Source organism: Saccostrea echinata, unplaced genomic scaffold, assembly GCF_033153115.1.
Source record: "Saccostrea echinata isolate AGI-Se365-2 ecotype Australia unplaced genomic scaffold, CSIRO_AGI_Sech_v1 ptg000008l, whole genome shotgun sequence".
In the NCBI taxonomy this organism is placed as follows: domain Eukaryota; kingdom Metazoa; phylum Mollusca; class Bivalvia; order Ostreida; family Ostreidae; genus Saccostrea; species Saccostrea echinata.
Genome location: NW_026889757.1, coordinates 8636208 through 8655389, shown reverse-complemented (window position 1 = coordinate 8655389; position 19182 = coordinate 8636208). Strand labels below are relative to the sequence as shown.

Here is a 19182-nt window from a genome sequence, read left to right as displayed (position 1 = left end):
CATTTCTGTTAAAAGATTATGCCAGGACGATGGGTCAAAAATAAAGAAAAGCTTGCATGACATTTTAAATGTCATGCAAGGCTTTCTTTATATTTGTCATAATGGATTAAAAGTATTGGATGGATGTTGAAATCTCGTGTTAAAAGGTTAAGTGGTAATATGAAATCCATCTATCCTTCTGTTTTCAATAATTCAAAAGTGAAAAAAAATAGATAGATTACACGATCAATCTGAACTGGTCCCAGCTGACAAAGCAGGTAACAACATAGTATTTGTTTGTAAGACTCATTATTACAATTGTATTTTAGAGGCACTTGGATTTAATTCTACATGTGGTAGTCCAACTTATAGTTCCCTTTCTAAGGAGGAAATTCTTCAAAATCATATTTCAGTTTTAAGTATTTCAAATACTCCCAAAAACCAAATTGAATCTATATATACTGGATTTCTAAACTCCATAAAAAAAAATAAATCGAGGGTTTCGGTAAATGTCATACCAAGCCTCTTTCTTTGCTCCTCACGAAAATATTTACAGCAACGATGGAGAAACTTCAGGACTATTGTACTACCTCATATTCGAGAAGTGGTGTTGATCAGATGTGTATACTTAAAAATTCCACAAATTTAAAAAAAAAAATTGAAATCAAAATTTTTTTTACCAAAATCAATAGCATTAAAAAATTACGACTTTTCAACACTTTGTATATACAACTATTCCTTACGATAAATTAGAAACTAGGCTTTTTGACATCTTAAATACTCTGTTTATACGGCAACAAATTTACTCCTGAGTATATAATTTGATCCTGTGTGCAAAAGTACATGTAAATTGACTACGCGTTCTCTGGTGATTTTATTAACTGTGAGTAAATCTACAATTTTATTAATTTTTTATCATGATTTCCATAAAAATGGCCTCATACTGGAGAAAGAATTCTTTCATATGTGTAAAGCATTGAGATAACAGTATGATTCTTTTTTGTTTGTTGTTTAACGTCCCTCTCGAGAATTTTTCATTCATATGGAGACGCCACCATTTGCCGATGGAGGGCTAGAAATTTTGACCTATTCTCGGCACTCAGGGCCATTGAGCAGTGAGGGATCTTTTTCGTGCCAGCACCTACTGCGACACGGGACCTCGGTTTATACAGTCTCATCCTAAGGACCGGTCGCCACGTCCCTCAGTGGGATTCGAGCCCGCGACGTAAGGATCAACTCCTTACTCCACGACTCTAGAGCACACGCTTTAACCACTGCGCCACGCGGGCGACGAGTATGATTCTTTATTGAGTGTAAAATAGAAAGAAAACCACAATAAGATCTAACTCGAGATGATGTTATTATAATTTTTTTTTTTTACATAAGAAAACAGATTTGCACATGCCCCTGACAACACGTATGTGCAAATATTTTTTTCATGTAAATTGCGCTTATACAGCGAGCTTTGCTTACATGAGTATATTTTACAGGCAGTTGTTTCTTTTATAACTTTTTTAACCCATTATAAAAACATTTCAAAATGTACTCTCTGTGATTTATGGAATATTGTCTAGTTTGCCAGGGCATTAACGACGGTTGAAAACGTGGGATAAATTATTCCACGTTTCGAACTGTCGATAATGTCCCTGGCATATCCAACAAACTATGACAGTGATTCCTTATGTAAAATGTGTTATTATTTTACTAAGGGTCAAAAATGCTTATGCTTAATAATAATAATGATTAAAAAAACACGCAAAAAACTCGTAAATATGCATACGTGTCATTGGTCAACAGCAAACTGATTTTGTTAAAACAAAAACAATCTGACTCAGCACACAGATACTCCGAGATTGATATTTTAAAAAAATGCTTGAGATTCTCATTGACAATATCAATGTAGTTTTTAGAGACCAGGCCTCAAGACCATAAAATGGGATCAGAATTCAGTCAGAATTTGAATTTTGACTATCTTGATATATATTAAACAAATGTTTTTAAAAAGTTCAAAGTTTTTATAATATTCAAATACAAACACATGATAAAAATCATGTTATATTTTCAATATTATTTACAAAGTTATATTTATCAATTTAATTAACAATATCATTTTTATTCCTACGTTGATTCGATGTACTGTTAACTTTGTTTGATTACTACATTGCAAAACAGAGATATATTTAATTAGATAATCGGAGAAAACTTTCACAAGAAATCTCATACAGAATATAATCTCTCGCGTACATGGCGTAAGAGTTTTGAAACTTGAAGAACTCCTTAGAATCAATTGTGTACAATTACTTGATCTTGGGAATATCTAGAAACTTAATATTCTCAATAGCATCACCTCATCACTAGAGTGATAATTAAATCTATTACAAATCTATTACAACATTTAAGCTCTTCAATGTGTCGTCCTCTATCGAATTCCAATTTAATCCGATTTATTCAACTCTCCTGTACGGCTGCGATTCAACGTAATTAATGTACTCTAAATGCCTCCAGAAGTAATGATATAATTTAATTTTGTTTCTTTGTTAATTTTCTCTCTTCGTTCATAGATTCAATCGTCAGGAGAAGTGAAATAGCGCTACGGAGAAAATAGTTCTATGGTTCTAATCACACATTCGGGTCAATGAAATTCTTAATCTCTTGCATGAGTATTACAATAATTAGTAAAGAAGTTTTTCACTAGGTCAAAAGGTCGAAATAAATGCAAAGGATTTAACCAGATTGACTGTTGTCGTCATTACTTTATCAGTATACTGAAATTTGTAAAAATTAAGGGGAATAAAGCTTTTTGTTGAAACAATCCTTTCGTTATTTTTTTTTCAAATAAACTCTGCATCAGACATATTTTGAGTAACCAAATTCTAAGTTTTGTAAAAATTTATGTATTTGTACCCATAGGACTTTGTTTTGGAAATAAATATGATTTTTATAAATAAAATAACTCAATATCCTTAATTAAAGTTATGATTTTAAATTTAACCCTGTCAAATAAACATTTTATTGCATTAATGTTCGGGTCATTTGTTTTTAACATTGTCAATTTCTGCTTCAGTCTACCACAGTTTACAGATACTATATCATAAATGAATTAAGAATCACAAGACGTCTTCTTATTCCAATTATCAAACTTCAAACCGTGATAAGCTTTTGATTTAATTTTAAACGGTTTGCCTTTTTTAAAAATATAAAAATACGTATTCCAATTAAATTTCACGTGTATAAATTCAACATACATGTATAAAGAAGATTTATGATATGTCTTATGTAGAAAGCTATTTAGTCAATAGATATGCCTTAATTATGTATAAATCATGTTTCAAGTAATGTCAAGATATATACATGTATCAAAATGAAAAAAAGTACAGTCGTCGTTAGTGTTAATACAATGGCTGAAAAGTTCCATTTAACCAAAACATTTTAGCTCTTATATTACAAGGTCACGTGTCATTCTTGTATTTAATGAAGACAGACAAGTCCCTTGATTGTAACTTGGTTTGTTGCGCAGTTCTCTGGTTTTTGTTTCTTCAAAATATAAATCACAGATAAACATGGTATGAATACCATTTTCGTCCTGCCGTACTTTTTAGAGATAAATATCGATCTTAACTTTTCTGCACTGAACATAATGTTAATGTCTGTATTTTAAAGAACGATCCCTTCGTGCAAAAATAATATTGCTCACAAAGCTGATGTGTTTATTATTCATCTATATTTCATAATGGTTGTCGATATTCTTAAGAAAAATATCATTAGCAATTTTTTTTCATAAAAATCGCGCCCCCCAAAATTCAATCCAATTTCTTGCCGATTCGATTGATGTACTTTAAAACAAGTTCAGCAAATGATCACGTGATTTCTTTTTTCACAAAATCAAGTGTCACCACAGTGAAAGGGAACTCTGTGCTATTACGGCACTCATCACAATGTACTTTTGTCTTTGGAATCCATTTTATTGCAAGCATAAAATTATGACTTTCTTCAAGGGGGGAGTGGACATGTTTTTGTGACAGTTGACTGTCTGCATGTCTGTCTGTGATGAATTGTGTCTAAGTGTAACTGCAAACATGCAATGACATATTGTATATTGAATTGGAACAGGGTTGTAACTGTTATGCCGAACTAAAACTGCCTGCAGCATGAAACTATATCATTTATAAAATCCAAGATCTCAGTTGTAATAATATCATGTCCTTAAGATTAAGGTATATTGAGATGCTGGGATCAGTTGTAATAATATCATGTCCTTAAGATTAAGGTATATTGAGATGCTGGGATCAGTTGTAATAAGATCATGTCCTTAAGATTAAGGTATATTGAGATGCTGGGATTATTTTATGCTTGCTGCAGATCTGAAGCGTTATGGTTTGTATATGTGTCTTTGGCCATAAAGCTACAGATCCCGTAATGCAAATATAGTGCAATTTACAGCGCAAGATTTTCTGCGCACGGTTGGGGAGAATTTCTCGACTTTTCAGCATTGGTCAATTAACTACCTTTCAATCCCTAATTCTAGACTTTATAGTTGTCTCTACAGACCAATAAACTCGCTTGTTTTGAATTTCTGCTATCCGACAAAAAATTCAAAACAAGCAGTTTCTCGATATGAGTGAAAAAATTCTTGAAGGGACGTTTAACAACAACAAAATAAATAAATAAAAAAGCAAAACAAAACAAAATACAAACCAAACACTATAATTAATTTTTTTTTTGCTTCCCTCAGAGCAATACTTTCTCTATCACGGTAAATATTTTCAATTCCACGAGTAAAAAATATCAGAGGTTGAGATTAGTAGAGCGTATTTTTTCACAATTGTTTTTCTGTTACAGGATGCTGAGCTGTCTTTCAAGGTCAAGTCGCACTGTAGTTTAAATTGCAGACAAATCGATTTATATTCTAGGGCCTTTTTTGTACACTTCTATTTTGTCATGATATTTCACTATATGATCAAATGTATCTTTAGACTAGCTCTCTGGGGATTCCTTTGTAAACTAATGACTGTGATCCATTGTTTTCGCAGAAAATGGGTTAAGAGAAAAATTCATTGGCGAATTACGGTCGACAAAGAACTCTAAATTCAGATGAAATTTTGATGATACGCATTGTTTATTCATATTTTTTTCATGACGATCAATGCCGATTAATTAAAATGCTGCATACAATTTTGTCAAAGAGAAATTAATGAGAAAATATGTATCCTTTGTCGATAATTAAAAATCAATCATTTCTTATACATATAACATTTAATGAATTAAATAATTCATTTTATTTCCAAGAAAGACAACCTCTGGTATTTTTAGAAAAGTGTAAAGCATATTTTTATATTCATAATATTGTAATTACATCTATATGATGAAATATGGAGATAACGAACAGTATTCAAGCTCAAAATCCAATAAAACAATACAAATCGGGAGCAGAGCAAACCTCCAAAAACATCAGAGGTGGGAACAGGTGCCATGGAGTAGTGAGCGTCCCCTGCCTACCTTGCATGATCGGGAAATAACGGAAAAATCCGTCGAAAATTCAGTGTGTAAATAATGGCCTAACAATTAGTATGTTTGTTTGTTTGTATGTTGTTTAACGCCCCTCTCGAGAATTTTTCACTCATATGGAGATGCCACCATTTGCCGGTGGAGAGCTGCAAATTTTGTCCTATGCTCGGCACTTACGGCCGTTGAGCAGTGAGGGATCTTTATCGTGCCAGCACCTATTGCGACACGGGACCTCGGTTTATACGGTCTCATCCGAAGGACCGGTCTCCACATCCCACAGTGGGATTCGAACCCGCGACGTAAGGATCAACTTCTTACTTCGCGACTCTAGAGCAGGCGCTCTAACCACTGCGCCACGCGGGCGACAACAATTAGTATGAAAAACGTCAGTCAGCATATGACTTATTTTAATGATTGAATTTTCTCATTTTGCTGTCAAGGTAATTGTATCGACCATAAACTTACGAAATGATGATTTTAAACGAAACTGTTGATATTCTTGTTTCCTCAACTTGTTGTCAATAACTTGCCCTCTTTTAAGAAATTGTTCATTAATAGAACATGCTCTTGCGTATCGAATCAACTGAGAGATATACACCCCATATGATAAGGATACATTGCTGCATAAGTAAGGGAAGCTGACGATTGAAAAGTTAAAGTCATCACGTTTATCATAAAGCTTTGTTGTTAGATTACCATTAACGTCTTTTTCTAGTAAAAAATCGACCGGTCACGGAAGCCTAGTGGTAGGGCGCTCGCTTCGTGATTGGAAGGCCTGGGTTCGATCCTCGTTCGTCGCACCGCGTCAAACCTAAGACGTAAACATTGGTAGTGGCTGTTACTTCGCCAAGCGCCCGGCATTAGAAATGAAAGTCACGGGTCTTTCGGATGAGACCTTAAAAACTGAAGTCCCGTGTCAGGGTACGCTTTGGCACGATAAAGAACCCTCACTGCTATATGGACCTGAGTGCCTAGTATAGGTCTAAATTTGAAGTCCTTCACCGGCATACGGTGACGTCTCTGTATGAGCGAAAAATTCTCGAATGGGACGTTAAATAATCAATCAATCAATCTCGTAAAATATCCAAATATGAAATAGATGTGTCAGACTGTATATGACATGAATGGAAATAACTATTTTTAAATGATAATACGTCTGTTGATCCAGTATGATTAGAACCACCGTTAGATGTTATCCCATCTCTCATTACAACCGCTAGATGTTTTCCAACATCTTATTACAACCACCGTTAGAAGTTATCCAATCTTGCATTACAACCACCGTTAGATGTTATCCCATCTCTCATTACAACCAACGTTAGATGCTATCCCATCTTTCATTACAATCAACGTTAGATGTTATCTCATCTCTCATTACAACCACCGTTAGATGTTATCTCATCTCTCATTACAACCACCGTTAGATGTTATCCCATCTCGCATTACAACCACCGTTAGATGTTATCTCATCTCTCATTACAGCCCCCATTAGATGTTAACCCATCTTGCATTACAACCACCGTTAGATGTTATCCCATCTCTCATTACAAACACCGTCATATGTTATCCAATCTCTCATTACAAACACCGTCATATGTTATCCAATCTCTTATTACAACCACCGTTAGATGTTATCCCATCTCTCATTACAACCATCGTTAGACGTTATCTCATATCTCATTACAACCACCGTTAAACGTTATACCATCTCTCATTACAACGAACATTAGATGTTATCTCATCTCTCATTACAACCACTGTTAGATGTTATACAATCTCTCATTACAACCAACATTAGATGTTATCTCATCTCTCATTACAACCACCGTTAGATGTTAACCCTTCTCTCGTCTCAATAAAGACCACGGAAAGTAATTTTTTGTCTCAGGGATGTTTCATCTACTATACATTACTATACAGCTTTTTTTGCAAGCTTTCTAAAGCCATTTCAGGTTTTTAAACAACTACCTAGCTTTTTTCTACAGAACCTCTGATTTCTTATTTTCTTTATTTTTTATGTTCTAATGTTTCTCTAAGCAATGCTTTTAGAATTTTTTCATCAAAAATATAATAAACGATCAATGTATGTCTTAACTGATTCATATTTCATCAAATTCAAGTACAGTTTGAGTATTCATGCGCGCATGCACGAGAGAGAGAGAGAGAGAGTGAGAGAGTGAATTTTTAATCAGGTTCTGACATGAAATGATTTATGATAGAACATATTAACTATTTGAAATAAAAACTACATATGATTCATAATTAATTTATACAACTGAAAAGTATTGTATTTACAAATATCATATGAGCAAGTTCACATTGAATCATCGGGAGACAGCATAGCATCAATAGACGTACACAATTCTCTGTTTTACTAGTATTTTCTCAGTATTTATGTTTTAGAGAAAATGTTAAAAATTTGCACTAAATTTGACCAGTTCAGGTGAAAATCATTTATATTATCAAAAGGAAACAAACTCCTAGAATAATCTACGCTTGTAAATCTCGCTGCAGGTTACAGTAATATCAAAAGCTCTGGGGAATAATCTCAGGGCATGCGCGAGCAACAATTAATTCGCTCGTTCAATTAACAACAGCAATTCTGATGTCTCTATTCTTCTTTTCGTGGAAATTAAATCCACTGTCATTTCAAATTATTGACATATTCCGAAAATACAGAAAGCAGGCAATAAATATTTCACATGATTTTACTCTCTTGATACTTTTTTTCAACTAATCTGCATCATTTTTGCCGAAATTATACGAATTGTGTTTTACGTTAACAATCACTTTCAGTTTTTTAAAAAAGACGCATATACTCCATAAGGATGTATTCTTCGTAAATCGCATGTAGTTCCTCTAATCCTTTCAATACATTTAAGTACTTATTTCCCCTTCAAACAAACCGCTCAAGATCTTTTTTATCCCCCCCAATCTAACTTAAATGCTATAAGAATTGAAACCAAGTCCTATACGATGATGGTAAATAGTTATTATATTATATTATATTATATTATATTATATTATATTATATTATATTATATTATATTATTATATTATATTATATTATATTATATTATATTATATTATATTATATTATATTATATTATATAACGAAATGAATATATTTAAGCTTTTACACTGATTGATTCTTTCTCACATTTTTAGAATGAAATCGTTTGCAGCGAAAGACCAGCAGCAAGTACACAATCAAATGCTTGGTGCGATCCTTAGAAAAACAGAACCTTTGAGGCATTTCACCCTATTCTTTTCCAATTAAAGCGTCAATCTTTGACAATTTTGTTGTAGTCAATAAAATGTTTGTCTATACGAAATGGATATATGGTAAGCAAAATGTGTTAAACTGCTCCTGATTTCGCAATAACGACCCTTACATTTCAGGTTGCTTACACCTTCAGACCACCAATAATTACAAGATTTCCAAACAAGAAGTATATATAATCTCCAAGTAAAGATAAAGGGGGAACATACACTTGTGTCGTCTCTAATTTATCTAGACAACAATATGACATGCTTGTTTCTATTTTTATACATCCACAAACTCGGACAGAAAGCAAAATTTAAAAACAAGAGGCCCATGGGCCACATATATCACCTGAGTAACTTTGGCCATGCTGTTCATTACCAGACTTCCTCCCTTGTAATACCTATTGTGGCCCCGCCCTACCCCCAGGGGCCATGATTTGAACAATTTAGAATCTACACTACCCTAGGATGCTTCCACATAAGTTTCAGCTTTTCTAATCCAGTGGTTCTTGAGAAGATTTTTAAAGATTTTTCCTATATATTTCAATGTAAAACTTGGTATTCCCCCTATTGGGGCCCCGCCCTATCCCCGGGGTCATGATTTGAACAATTTAGAGTGTACACTACTTGAGGATGCTTCCACATAAGTTTCAGCTTTTCTGGCTCAGTGGTTCTTGAGAAAAGATTTTTAAAGATTTTTCCTATATATTTCAATGTAAAACTTGTATTCCCTATTGTGGCCAAGCCTACCCCCGGGGGTCATGATTTGAACAATTTAGAATCTACACTACCCCAGGATGCTTCCACATATAAGTTTCAGCTTTTCTGGACCAGTGGTTCTTGAGAAGAAGATTTTTCCTATATATATATATTTCAATGTAAAACTTGTATTTCCTATTGTGGCCTCGCCCTACCCCCGGGGGTCATGATTTGAACAATTTAGAATCTACACTACCCCAGGATGCTTCCACATAAGTTTCAGCTTTTCTGGCTCAGTGGTTCTTGAGAAGAAGATTTTTAAGGATTTTTCCCATATATTTCATCGTAAAACTTGTATTTCCTATTGTGGCCCAGGCCTGCCCCCGGGGGTCATGATTTGAACAATTTAGAATCTACTCTACCCCAGAATGCTTCCACATAAGTTTCAGCTTTAAGGATACTTTGTACCACGTTTGGTTAAAATTGGCCCAGTTGTTCTTGAGAAGAAGTTGAAAATGTGAAAAGTTTACAGACGGACGGACGGACAGACGGACGGACAACGGGTGATCAGAAAAGCTCACTTGAGCTTTCAGCTCAGGTGAGCTAATTAGTCGGTTTAAAAATTCAATGCAGTGAATCAATAAAATTTGTTTACGTTTTATTTTAATTTTCAGAAACATATTTTTAGCCAATCTTAATGAACATATTCTGCCAGAGATTAGTACATACCACTTCGTGGTGTGAGACGAATTTTCCAGTCGGCGAGCAGATTTGACGCTGCTTACGGAGATTAAAGAAAAGTAAAACAAGCATGGCATATATCGTTGTATACATGTATTTACATTTGCAAATGTTTATTTTATATAACACTATTTAATTAAATTTTTTTAGCAACGCATTTCTATCAAAGTATAAACACAGGTTTCTCAAGTCATAAATGTTCGACGTAATTTCTCAGTGACATCATAAAGGGTCGTCGCACATTCAGTGGATCAAATTTGTGCCGTTGAGTTTTGAAAAATAAAACATTTCATGCGTTAAAGATTATAATCAGGCAAATTTATGTTATACATAAGTTACAAATGTAACTGCATGTAATAATTAAGGTTGATAATAATAAGGATTTGATCACGTGCTAACCCGTATTGATATCCTGATAGATGTTTTAAAATGATACCCTTTTTCTTTAGTAAATAGAGAAGAGTAATAAACAGTTTGCCAGTCCATTTTCTCTGAAAGTATAAATGACATCGATTCTGGGGAGGGTGGTACTCCATGCAATTCGGAGTTACATACCTTGTGTTATTATTATACTATGGGTTAAAAAATTATTACAGAAACAAGTGCCTATGGAATCTAGGCTCGTAAGTTCAACCACGATTTTTAAACCACCCAATGCATGACTTGCAAAGAAAATATCAAACGATCGTTCTAAGAGATTATAGTCTGAAAATGATCTATTTCCTTGTATGGGTAGTGCTCGATATTTTTTTCAACACGGTAATGTGTTTAGACTTTTTTGATACTTGTTAATACATCACAAAAGTAAAAAAATATTGTTTTGAACTCAGGTCTAAATCCTCGTGAAAAGAATAGCTTAAAACATTAATCACATTAAATTGTATATTCGTGAGGCTTATAGGCGTTTGTATAAATAATAGTAATCCGTTGTTTTCATTTAGTAGGCTTAAACTACACCTTTACTGTTTGATTAGTTTATACTTGTAAATACCGAAAAAATCGCGTTCTATCGATTTTCATGGCCATGTTAAAGATATTTGGTAAACGCCCTAATTACGATTTTTGCAGTAATTAAAAAAAAACTGCTTGACACACGGATCGGGGAAACATTACAAGAACAGTTTCCGGATCGATTGCAACATCATTCGGAACCCCTTTGTTCTTATATTGATGTAATCAAAACAGTTTTCTTGAAGTTTGCACTTCAAAGTCTGCACTATTTTAACTTAACTTGCAACATATTATAATTTATTAACAGCCCGTATCAACAGTACGACAGAGAGATATATATATGGCATATTTTCTTACTCGGAAGAAAATTAAAATAAATATTTTGCAGTTCTTCATCGTTAATTAAAAGTCAGTTGTTGATTTCTGATTGCAGATATTAATCTATCTTTATATCCGTCCGGTATGGTGAAATATGCAATGTTAATACGATTGACCTTTGAGCAAGTTTTTGCGCAGTTCATTTTCGCTCACTAATTTTCCCGCGGCTCATGCTAATCACCTTGCCTTTGTTGGAACTCTGTTTTGTTGTTTTGTTGTTATTTGATCTTTCTGTATCATATTCCTCATTGCCCTGATAATCGATTATAAAGTAAAAACCTTATTGAAGTAGGAAAATAACGATCCACTATGTCCGTTTTCCTTCGTTTCTTGTGCTCATACGAACCTGTTTCCTAATATTTCTATGGTTGTCAAAAATTACGTTTAGAAGTATGAGACAATTATTAATTTCATTATTTTTCACAAATGTAATATGAAGCCTGATATCAATATTGAATAAATGAGAGCAAACGAACAATATCAACAACAGTACGTATTTATATAAAAGTGGCCGTTTAACGTGACAGTTATTAATGATTAATACTATTGTTGAAATCTACAAAAGCAAACCTGCTTTTATGAAAAAAAAAGAACAAAGGAAAAAAATACAAACAATGCAAATATCCACTGCTACATTTTAAATTGAAAAGTATATTCCAGTTGTGAAATTTGCAGTGAGCAATTCAACAAAAGTTCTGCAGTTTTACATTTTCTACATAAATTTCTTTTCGGAAGCTTAATATTAGATCTACCTCTCAAATAGGCTCCTTGAGCCTTGTATTCCATTCTGAACGTTTAATCCATCAAATTATCAAGTAACTTATTTAATTGACTGAATAATTAGGAAAGATCTCAAATGTCATTTAAATCTGCAATGATTATCTGACGTTTGGACCCCCCTTTTTAATTCCATTTACCTTTCAAATTTAACATTCATAGATACACCCGATATATCATTCATTTCCTAGGATTATGACAGGTCTTTCAAATGCTAACTTTATTAAGAAGAATGATAGGGAAGCAGAACATTCAAAAATATTTTTGTCTGCTTAAGAGAATCTGGTATCTCTATACAATAGCCATTGGTGAATGACCTTGTCGACACTGCTGAATCAATATAAACATATTTATTGCCATGGTTAATGGCATAGATTTAACATACATATTTCAATCGAGAAGTAAAAAGTTACTGACTTGAAAAAATTGTAACTTAATATCAACATTCCTTTACGTGGACCGTGTAATTTGAAATACATTATATTAACATCCACTGAATATTTGTCGTTTATCAGTCAGTAAACACCACTAAGCATATCACCTGCACAGATTTCTTGAGCAGTGGCCCTTTCATCAAAGAAACGTACAATTACGTACATACTAATAATACAATTTTTACACTACTTAATCCTACTTTAGAGTATTATTTGTACACGATTATTTGTACAGATATAAATATAGAAAATAAAATGTTTTTCTTTGATTGTTAGTACGGGAATGAACGCTGCAGCTGTTGCAGAAAAAAATTACATAACCCGCTTACGAGGGTTATGTATTTTTCCTGCAACAGCTGCAACATTAATTCCCGTACTAGCTACCAAAGAAAGCATTTTATTTTTTACATTAATTACCCGGTAATTCAAAAACAGGACACACCAATATACTCAAGTTTGAGTATAGGATATTATATAGGATAGGTTCCAAACGGCTGGTCCCATACACAAGAGACTTTTGAAATAATTTGTTCTTGAGTCAAGTTCATGACACACCAGAGTCATCAGCATCAACATATCCAAGATTGAAATTTATTCCAATCACATGTTCCAGAGTAATAGTCTCGACACTACTTACTTTGTTCATTAACTTTGACTTTAATATATTAGTCAAGATCATGTTACTCCATTAGGTCATGAACGACACAAAAGTTTGAATAGTGACCAGTCAGGGTTTCAAGAGGTAGGACATAGGGATGAATTGTTGAACAGACAGAAGGAAGGAGAGGACTGACGGGCATGCCGAAATTAAGAAGATTCCTCACTTTGGAGGAAGCTTTTATAATTAGATGTATATGTTTTCTTATTCTCTTCACATAACATAGAAAAAGAAAAAAAAGATCTTTCTCACAAGTTTCAGCATAATTTTTAATTAATGTCAAATTTATAACTGAAACCTTGGGTTTGGATGCTAATATCATGTGCTTAAATGGTTAGAACAATTTTGGGTGCACTTGGAGGGTATATAATAGTCCACTATTATATGTTTTAGACTTTCTAGCGCGATATATGACTCTAGAGTGTCTCGACTACAAACAAGACGTTTTTCTTGTGAAAGAAATTTCCCATTGCAAACTTAGAGACGTTTTCTAGAAACATCAATGAAAAATTTATCCTTTTCTGAGTAGACATATTTTCGTTTTGCTGACAATTACAAAATTTGTTTGGAGGGGGTATATCAGAATAAAGATATTTAGAAAAAAAATTGTAGTACATGAATCGATATATGACATTAAAGATAATGGGTATCTACATTACTACACGACAAAGTAATCTACCGAGCAACATATGCGCATATTAGTGTAATACATTTTTTTGTTACATATGTACCTGATCGGATGGAATCCAATATGTGACCGTACGTGCACGAAATGATGTAGCATAAACCAATGAATAGTGAGTCTCCTTTCATTAAGACGTGATAATTACGTCATAGCATTGCTTGTTAGCAGCACACTAAAGTATAAATAATCGACGATTTAATACCTTCCATTAAATAAATAAAATAATAACGCTTAATCATACTAATCTTTTGTATTTACTTACACTGTATATAAATTTTGTTTTTGTTCAAAACACGTTCTTGGTGATTGCCTTATACTTGATGTCACATTGTACATGTATATAAATATTTGATGTCACATTGTGTGATTAATCAGTGTAATTAAACAGCAAAATCAGCGTATGTTTTTGCGATTTTGCTAATTAAATATTTTCAAAAACCCATAATGATCTAACACAGCGAAAATTGAAAATGGAAGCTTGGTTTTTCATTGCTGGAGGTGACACAACTAGTCATCTTTGGAATGTCATTTTCTCTTTTATCTCGTTCATTAGTATTGATTGAAGATGAACTGTTTTGTTATCGATCCGGAGATAATGAGTTCGGCGTGAAATGAATAGTTTATGATTCTATATGACAAAATATCTACTGTGTTGTTTGAATTCTGATCCGTCGAGCATAATTAAACAATAGGGTCATGTCCTCAATTTAGATGAATTTAATGTACCAGAGACATTTTAGAGGATGATCAGATTGAGTTACATTAATTATTTAGGTCATGCAGGTTATTATAGCTACAAACCATATTTAATAGTATATATATATATATATATATATATATATATATATATATATATATATATATATATATATATATATATATATATATATATATATATATATATATAATTTCAACTGCCTGCATGGTTGCAGAATATATATTAAACGAGGTTTTACTAAAATTGTTGCATTCAAAAGGTTGTGTTTCAGAACATATGAACCAACAAGAAATCTTGAGTATGCTTCTTTCATATTGATTATTTTTATAAACATTTTTCTTTTGATATGCTTCTGTCTTTTGTGTCTATTTCAAATGATAAGATAATTTTATATTCGGATTTATGAGAAATGATTGGCAATAATCTCGATTGCGTTTATAAAGTGCACAAAGGCTTTAACCTAATAAATTTGTCTGCGTTCTGCTTTTCAAATTTGGGTTATATTTCGTCAATTTTCCAAATTTAAATCTTAAAGGAAATGTCCACTTCACTCCATAATCAATTAAAAAAGTAGTAAGGCTTTTCAATACAATTATTAAGAACGATTGTTAAAACCCATGCGAGTCGGCAGGATGATATTCTGAGAGGATAGACAACAGTGTCAACTGAAACAGTAGTATACACAGACCAAAAACTGTTGGATGATCTTTAACGGTCAAATAAAAATTAACAGCAAAAATCATAGTCTACTGCAAAAATACCGTCACCAAAAGGCTAAAAAAAACATACAACTCACCAGTGATACATCGCTGTCCAAATCTTCTGCAATAACAGATTGGTGCTTGCTACGCGCACTCCTACCCGAACTCGCAGACGACAACCTTTCCCTCATTTCATGAAATATCTCCTTTGTCGATCCAACATTGGGACGAAATTTGGCAGATTTAGAGAACCTCCTCAACAGTCGTCCCGACAACGTGTCGGAATTTGTGTCACTCTTGCTGCTTTTGCAGCTGTCTTCCAGGACCAGACTAACGTTCGGGTCTGCTAACCTACTCACTGAATAGCCTGACAGTAAAGCATGTATTACCGTCTGCTGCTCTACACTTACGTTGTGATAGATATCAAAAGGTGTGTTTCCATCGAGATTTTTTTCATGCGTTTTCGCACCGTATTGCAATAATTCTCTAACACAATGTAGGTTGAAATACGCGGCCGATACGGCGAGATGTAAAGGTGTGTTTCCACGTGCGTCTTGCACGGTGGGGTCAGCCCCGTGCAGCAACAACAAGTGTGTTAACACAGGCTTCTGCTCAAAGACGGACAAAAACAGCGGAGGCAGGTGATAGAGATCATCGACTGAATAGTCTCCAAAATCGTTGCTGGTGACGGGTGCGGGCGGAGCTAAACTGATGCTAGTCTCGTCATTATTGATGCCGAAGTGATCAGCCCTCGTGTTATGATAATCGATCTGTGGACTCAAGCTTCCCCTCTGTGCAGAAGAAGGCTTTACTATATTAATTTTCAGTGCGTCGATAGCATGGCATCCTGGTTTTATGTGACTGATCAAATTAGCGGTGGGGAAATTAGGATCAATATTGCATCTTAACAAAAGTTTGACAGCATCAGTTGAGTTGTTATGAATAGCAACATGCAGAGCAGTTCTAAATATTAATGGAATGTCACATTCAGGCGTCACGCTCTCTCGACGATCGAAAGACTCTATTGGGGTAGGGCATCGCCTGTTGATCTCCGTGTCAGTACTAAAGCGACTGCTCGGGCGTCGACTTCGTGAACCTACACTCAGCCTGTCCTCCCTGGTTTTCCGCGGAAATTTTGCAAAATGGATTTCAAAAATCTTTTGAAGGCTTTTAGTGTCATCTTCTACCAAAGCCTTTTCTAATTGCGCGCTTTCGAATGACAAATCAAAAATTGAAGACGTAATACTACTTGCACGAGCGGCAGATGACCCGGAACTTCGAGGTGACAAGAATGCTTGGGTACATAGCAGTCCTGGGCTAACTTCTTGGAAGGAATTTTGTTCCTGAAGTTCGGGTACAACCACAAGGTCTGGAATCGGGCTGCGCATGCCCGTGCATTCTTTTCCAGGTAAAAGTCCCCGTGAATCGCTGTAATCATGTCCTAGACCATTTGTTCTTGTCCATTCCCAATGGTGACTCATTTTAAATTCATGTTGTTCTGTAAAAATAAATAAATGAAAATTAAAACAAATGAAACGAAATACTGGTAAATCCAATTCCCCCTTAAGACATATTGTTCCATTGAGCATCCAAGTGATATATTCTAGAAAAACATACGAATAAAATAGCAAGGTAACCATTAAGAAATAAACACCATATTAAGATGATAGACGATAATATAATAATAATATAAGATGAAATATAAACACATAGAATGAAATATTGAAACGGGGGGAAAAGATGTTTAAAAAATGAAGGAAAAAACCAGAATGCAAAAGAAAACTATTTTAATAGAATTACAGTTATACATGTAATCAACATTCTCTTTAAAGATCGAATTAATGCAGCGTATTTTTTTCTCTTTTCCCTACTACATTTTTATGTGACTAGTTTTTCACAGCTAAATTAATTTCATTTGTCAGGTTGTTTTGAAGAAACTCAGTCAATCCACAAAACAACGCATTATATGAATTGCGCAATAGCAATACTGGTTCATGATCTGAGAGAGGGAAAAAAAATGACCACATCTGACGTCACTCGGATGACCGTGATTAATATCCCAAATCTGGCATAATATCGTTTCATAATCTACATTAAGCAAATCTATTTCTAGTTCTGAAATCTAGCCCAAATACGAAAATAGGTCTACCCCCTGACTGTTTCACAAGCGCTTTAATTCAATAATTCCCATTGTTGTTTTGTAATAAAAAGTCGATAAACGGAAGAAACGAACAGATTTCCATGAATTCAGAACTCCGTTTCATGTCTTCTTCGAGATCATTATTAATTTACGTGTGCGCTCTCTAATTTCAGATGTAAGAACTTTAAAGTTCTTTTCATTTGGTCATTCTTGCTTTGTCATGCACCGATTTGCATGCCTTAACCCTCGGAGAGATTGTTTTCTTGTTCGTAATCAGTACGACTTTTATTTGCTCTAGAGATGGATAATTAATGACCTGAAAAGAAAAAGAAATTGTTTCCAAAATACTCGAATCATAAAAGGAAAAGGTTATTAACGGCGTGGAATCTGTACATGTAGATCTAATCTCTGATAAATCATTTATATCCTTATATTTTTTCCATTCTTTCGTAGGTCTAAACATAAGATTTCTGAATCAGTCAAAAAGGACTTGGGCCACTAAAAGATATAAATTGCTCATTTAAAATGTTACCTTTCCACTACATTTTCTCGGAAAACAAATTTCATGTCTTTTACTAGACGTTTAGAAATAAAAGTAACATTCATTTTCGTTTTATACGCGTATTCTGATCACATGCGAATTCGAATTCCTAAATTCTTCAGCACCTTCGTCAAGGATTAAATCTGACAAGGCTGATGGGAAAAGGGGGAAAACAAGCAAAGATAGTAGGAAAACTTATTGTTGCTTAAAGTGCCCCTTTTGTTGTGACAGCAATGATTCCACTATGACCGAGATAGCCAGGAGCTTCAGATAAAATAAAAAGGGAATCAACCACAATGTCTATTATCATCTATATAGCGATGGGGTGATAGGGCATTTTCAAGAGACCATAATAAATACAGTAAGTGACCGTCTTTCGGAATGGTATAAATATCTACACTCCTATTTCCTGATGCTGGACAAAGACGTCATATCCGAAATGATGGGAATAAATGAAAATTTGAAACGGGTCAAAACATATCATAGAAAATATAAAAATGGCAATGGCTCAACAGAAGTGTCACGTGCACGATCAAAACGTTGTCAAGGCAGATTGATAAGTACATGGGGTTTTTTTTCAGTTCGAAAAGTAGACCACTTTCCTCAGTGTTTATGCCACTTGACATGGTGTTCGAAATGCCAGGAAAACAAATCACACCAGATAGAAGACGAAAATAGCAATGGATCAACAGAAGTATCACGACCAAAGGCTCTCCAGTCCTTTGAGCGAGATTGCAACATGTTTGGAAGGAATGTTACTAACCAAAATCTGCAAGTATTTGGCCGTTTTATTACAGTTTTACTAGAAGGTCACTAACCAAAATCTGCAAGTATTTGACCATTTTACTAGAGTTAAGGGATCTTGATTACAAAGTTGACTGTTGATGGTGGACATACACAGTTTATTTATAATCTTAAAACTATTCACTCATTCATTTAAATATTCTGCAATATATCAGAGTCGTCGAGATTGAGGGTTGTGTATTGTGTTCTTAATAGGCGTATTTA

General features: G+C 34.0%; 1 protein-coding gene across 1 annotated transcript in view; it reads right to left on the bottom strand.

Moving 5' to 3' along the window:
* Positions 1–16974, bottom strand: part of LOC133181041 (uncharacterized) — a 114774-nt gene extending 97800 nt beyond the window's left edge. The window contains exon 1 of the mRNA XM_061315571.1: positions 15589–16974. Coding sequence (XP_061171555.1) covers positions 15589–16974 — 1386 coding nt within the window. The remainder of the gene's footprint in view (positions 1–15588) is intronic.
* Positions 16975–19182: the final 2208 nt, after the last annotated feature.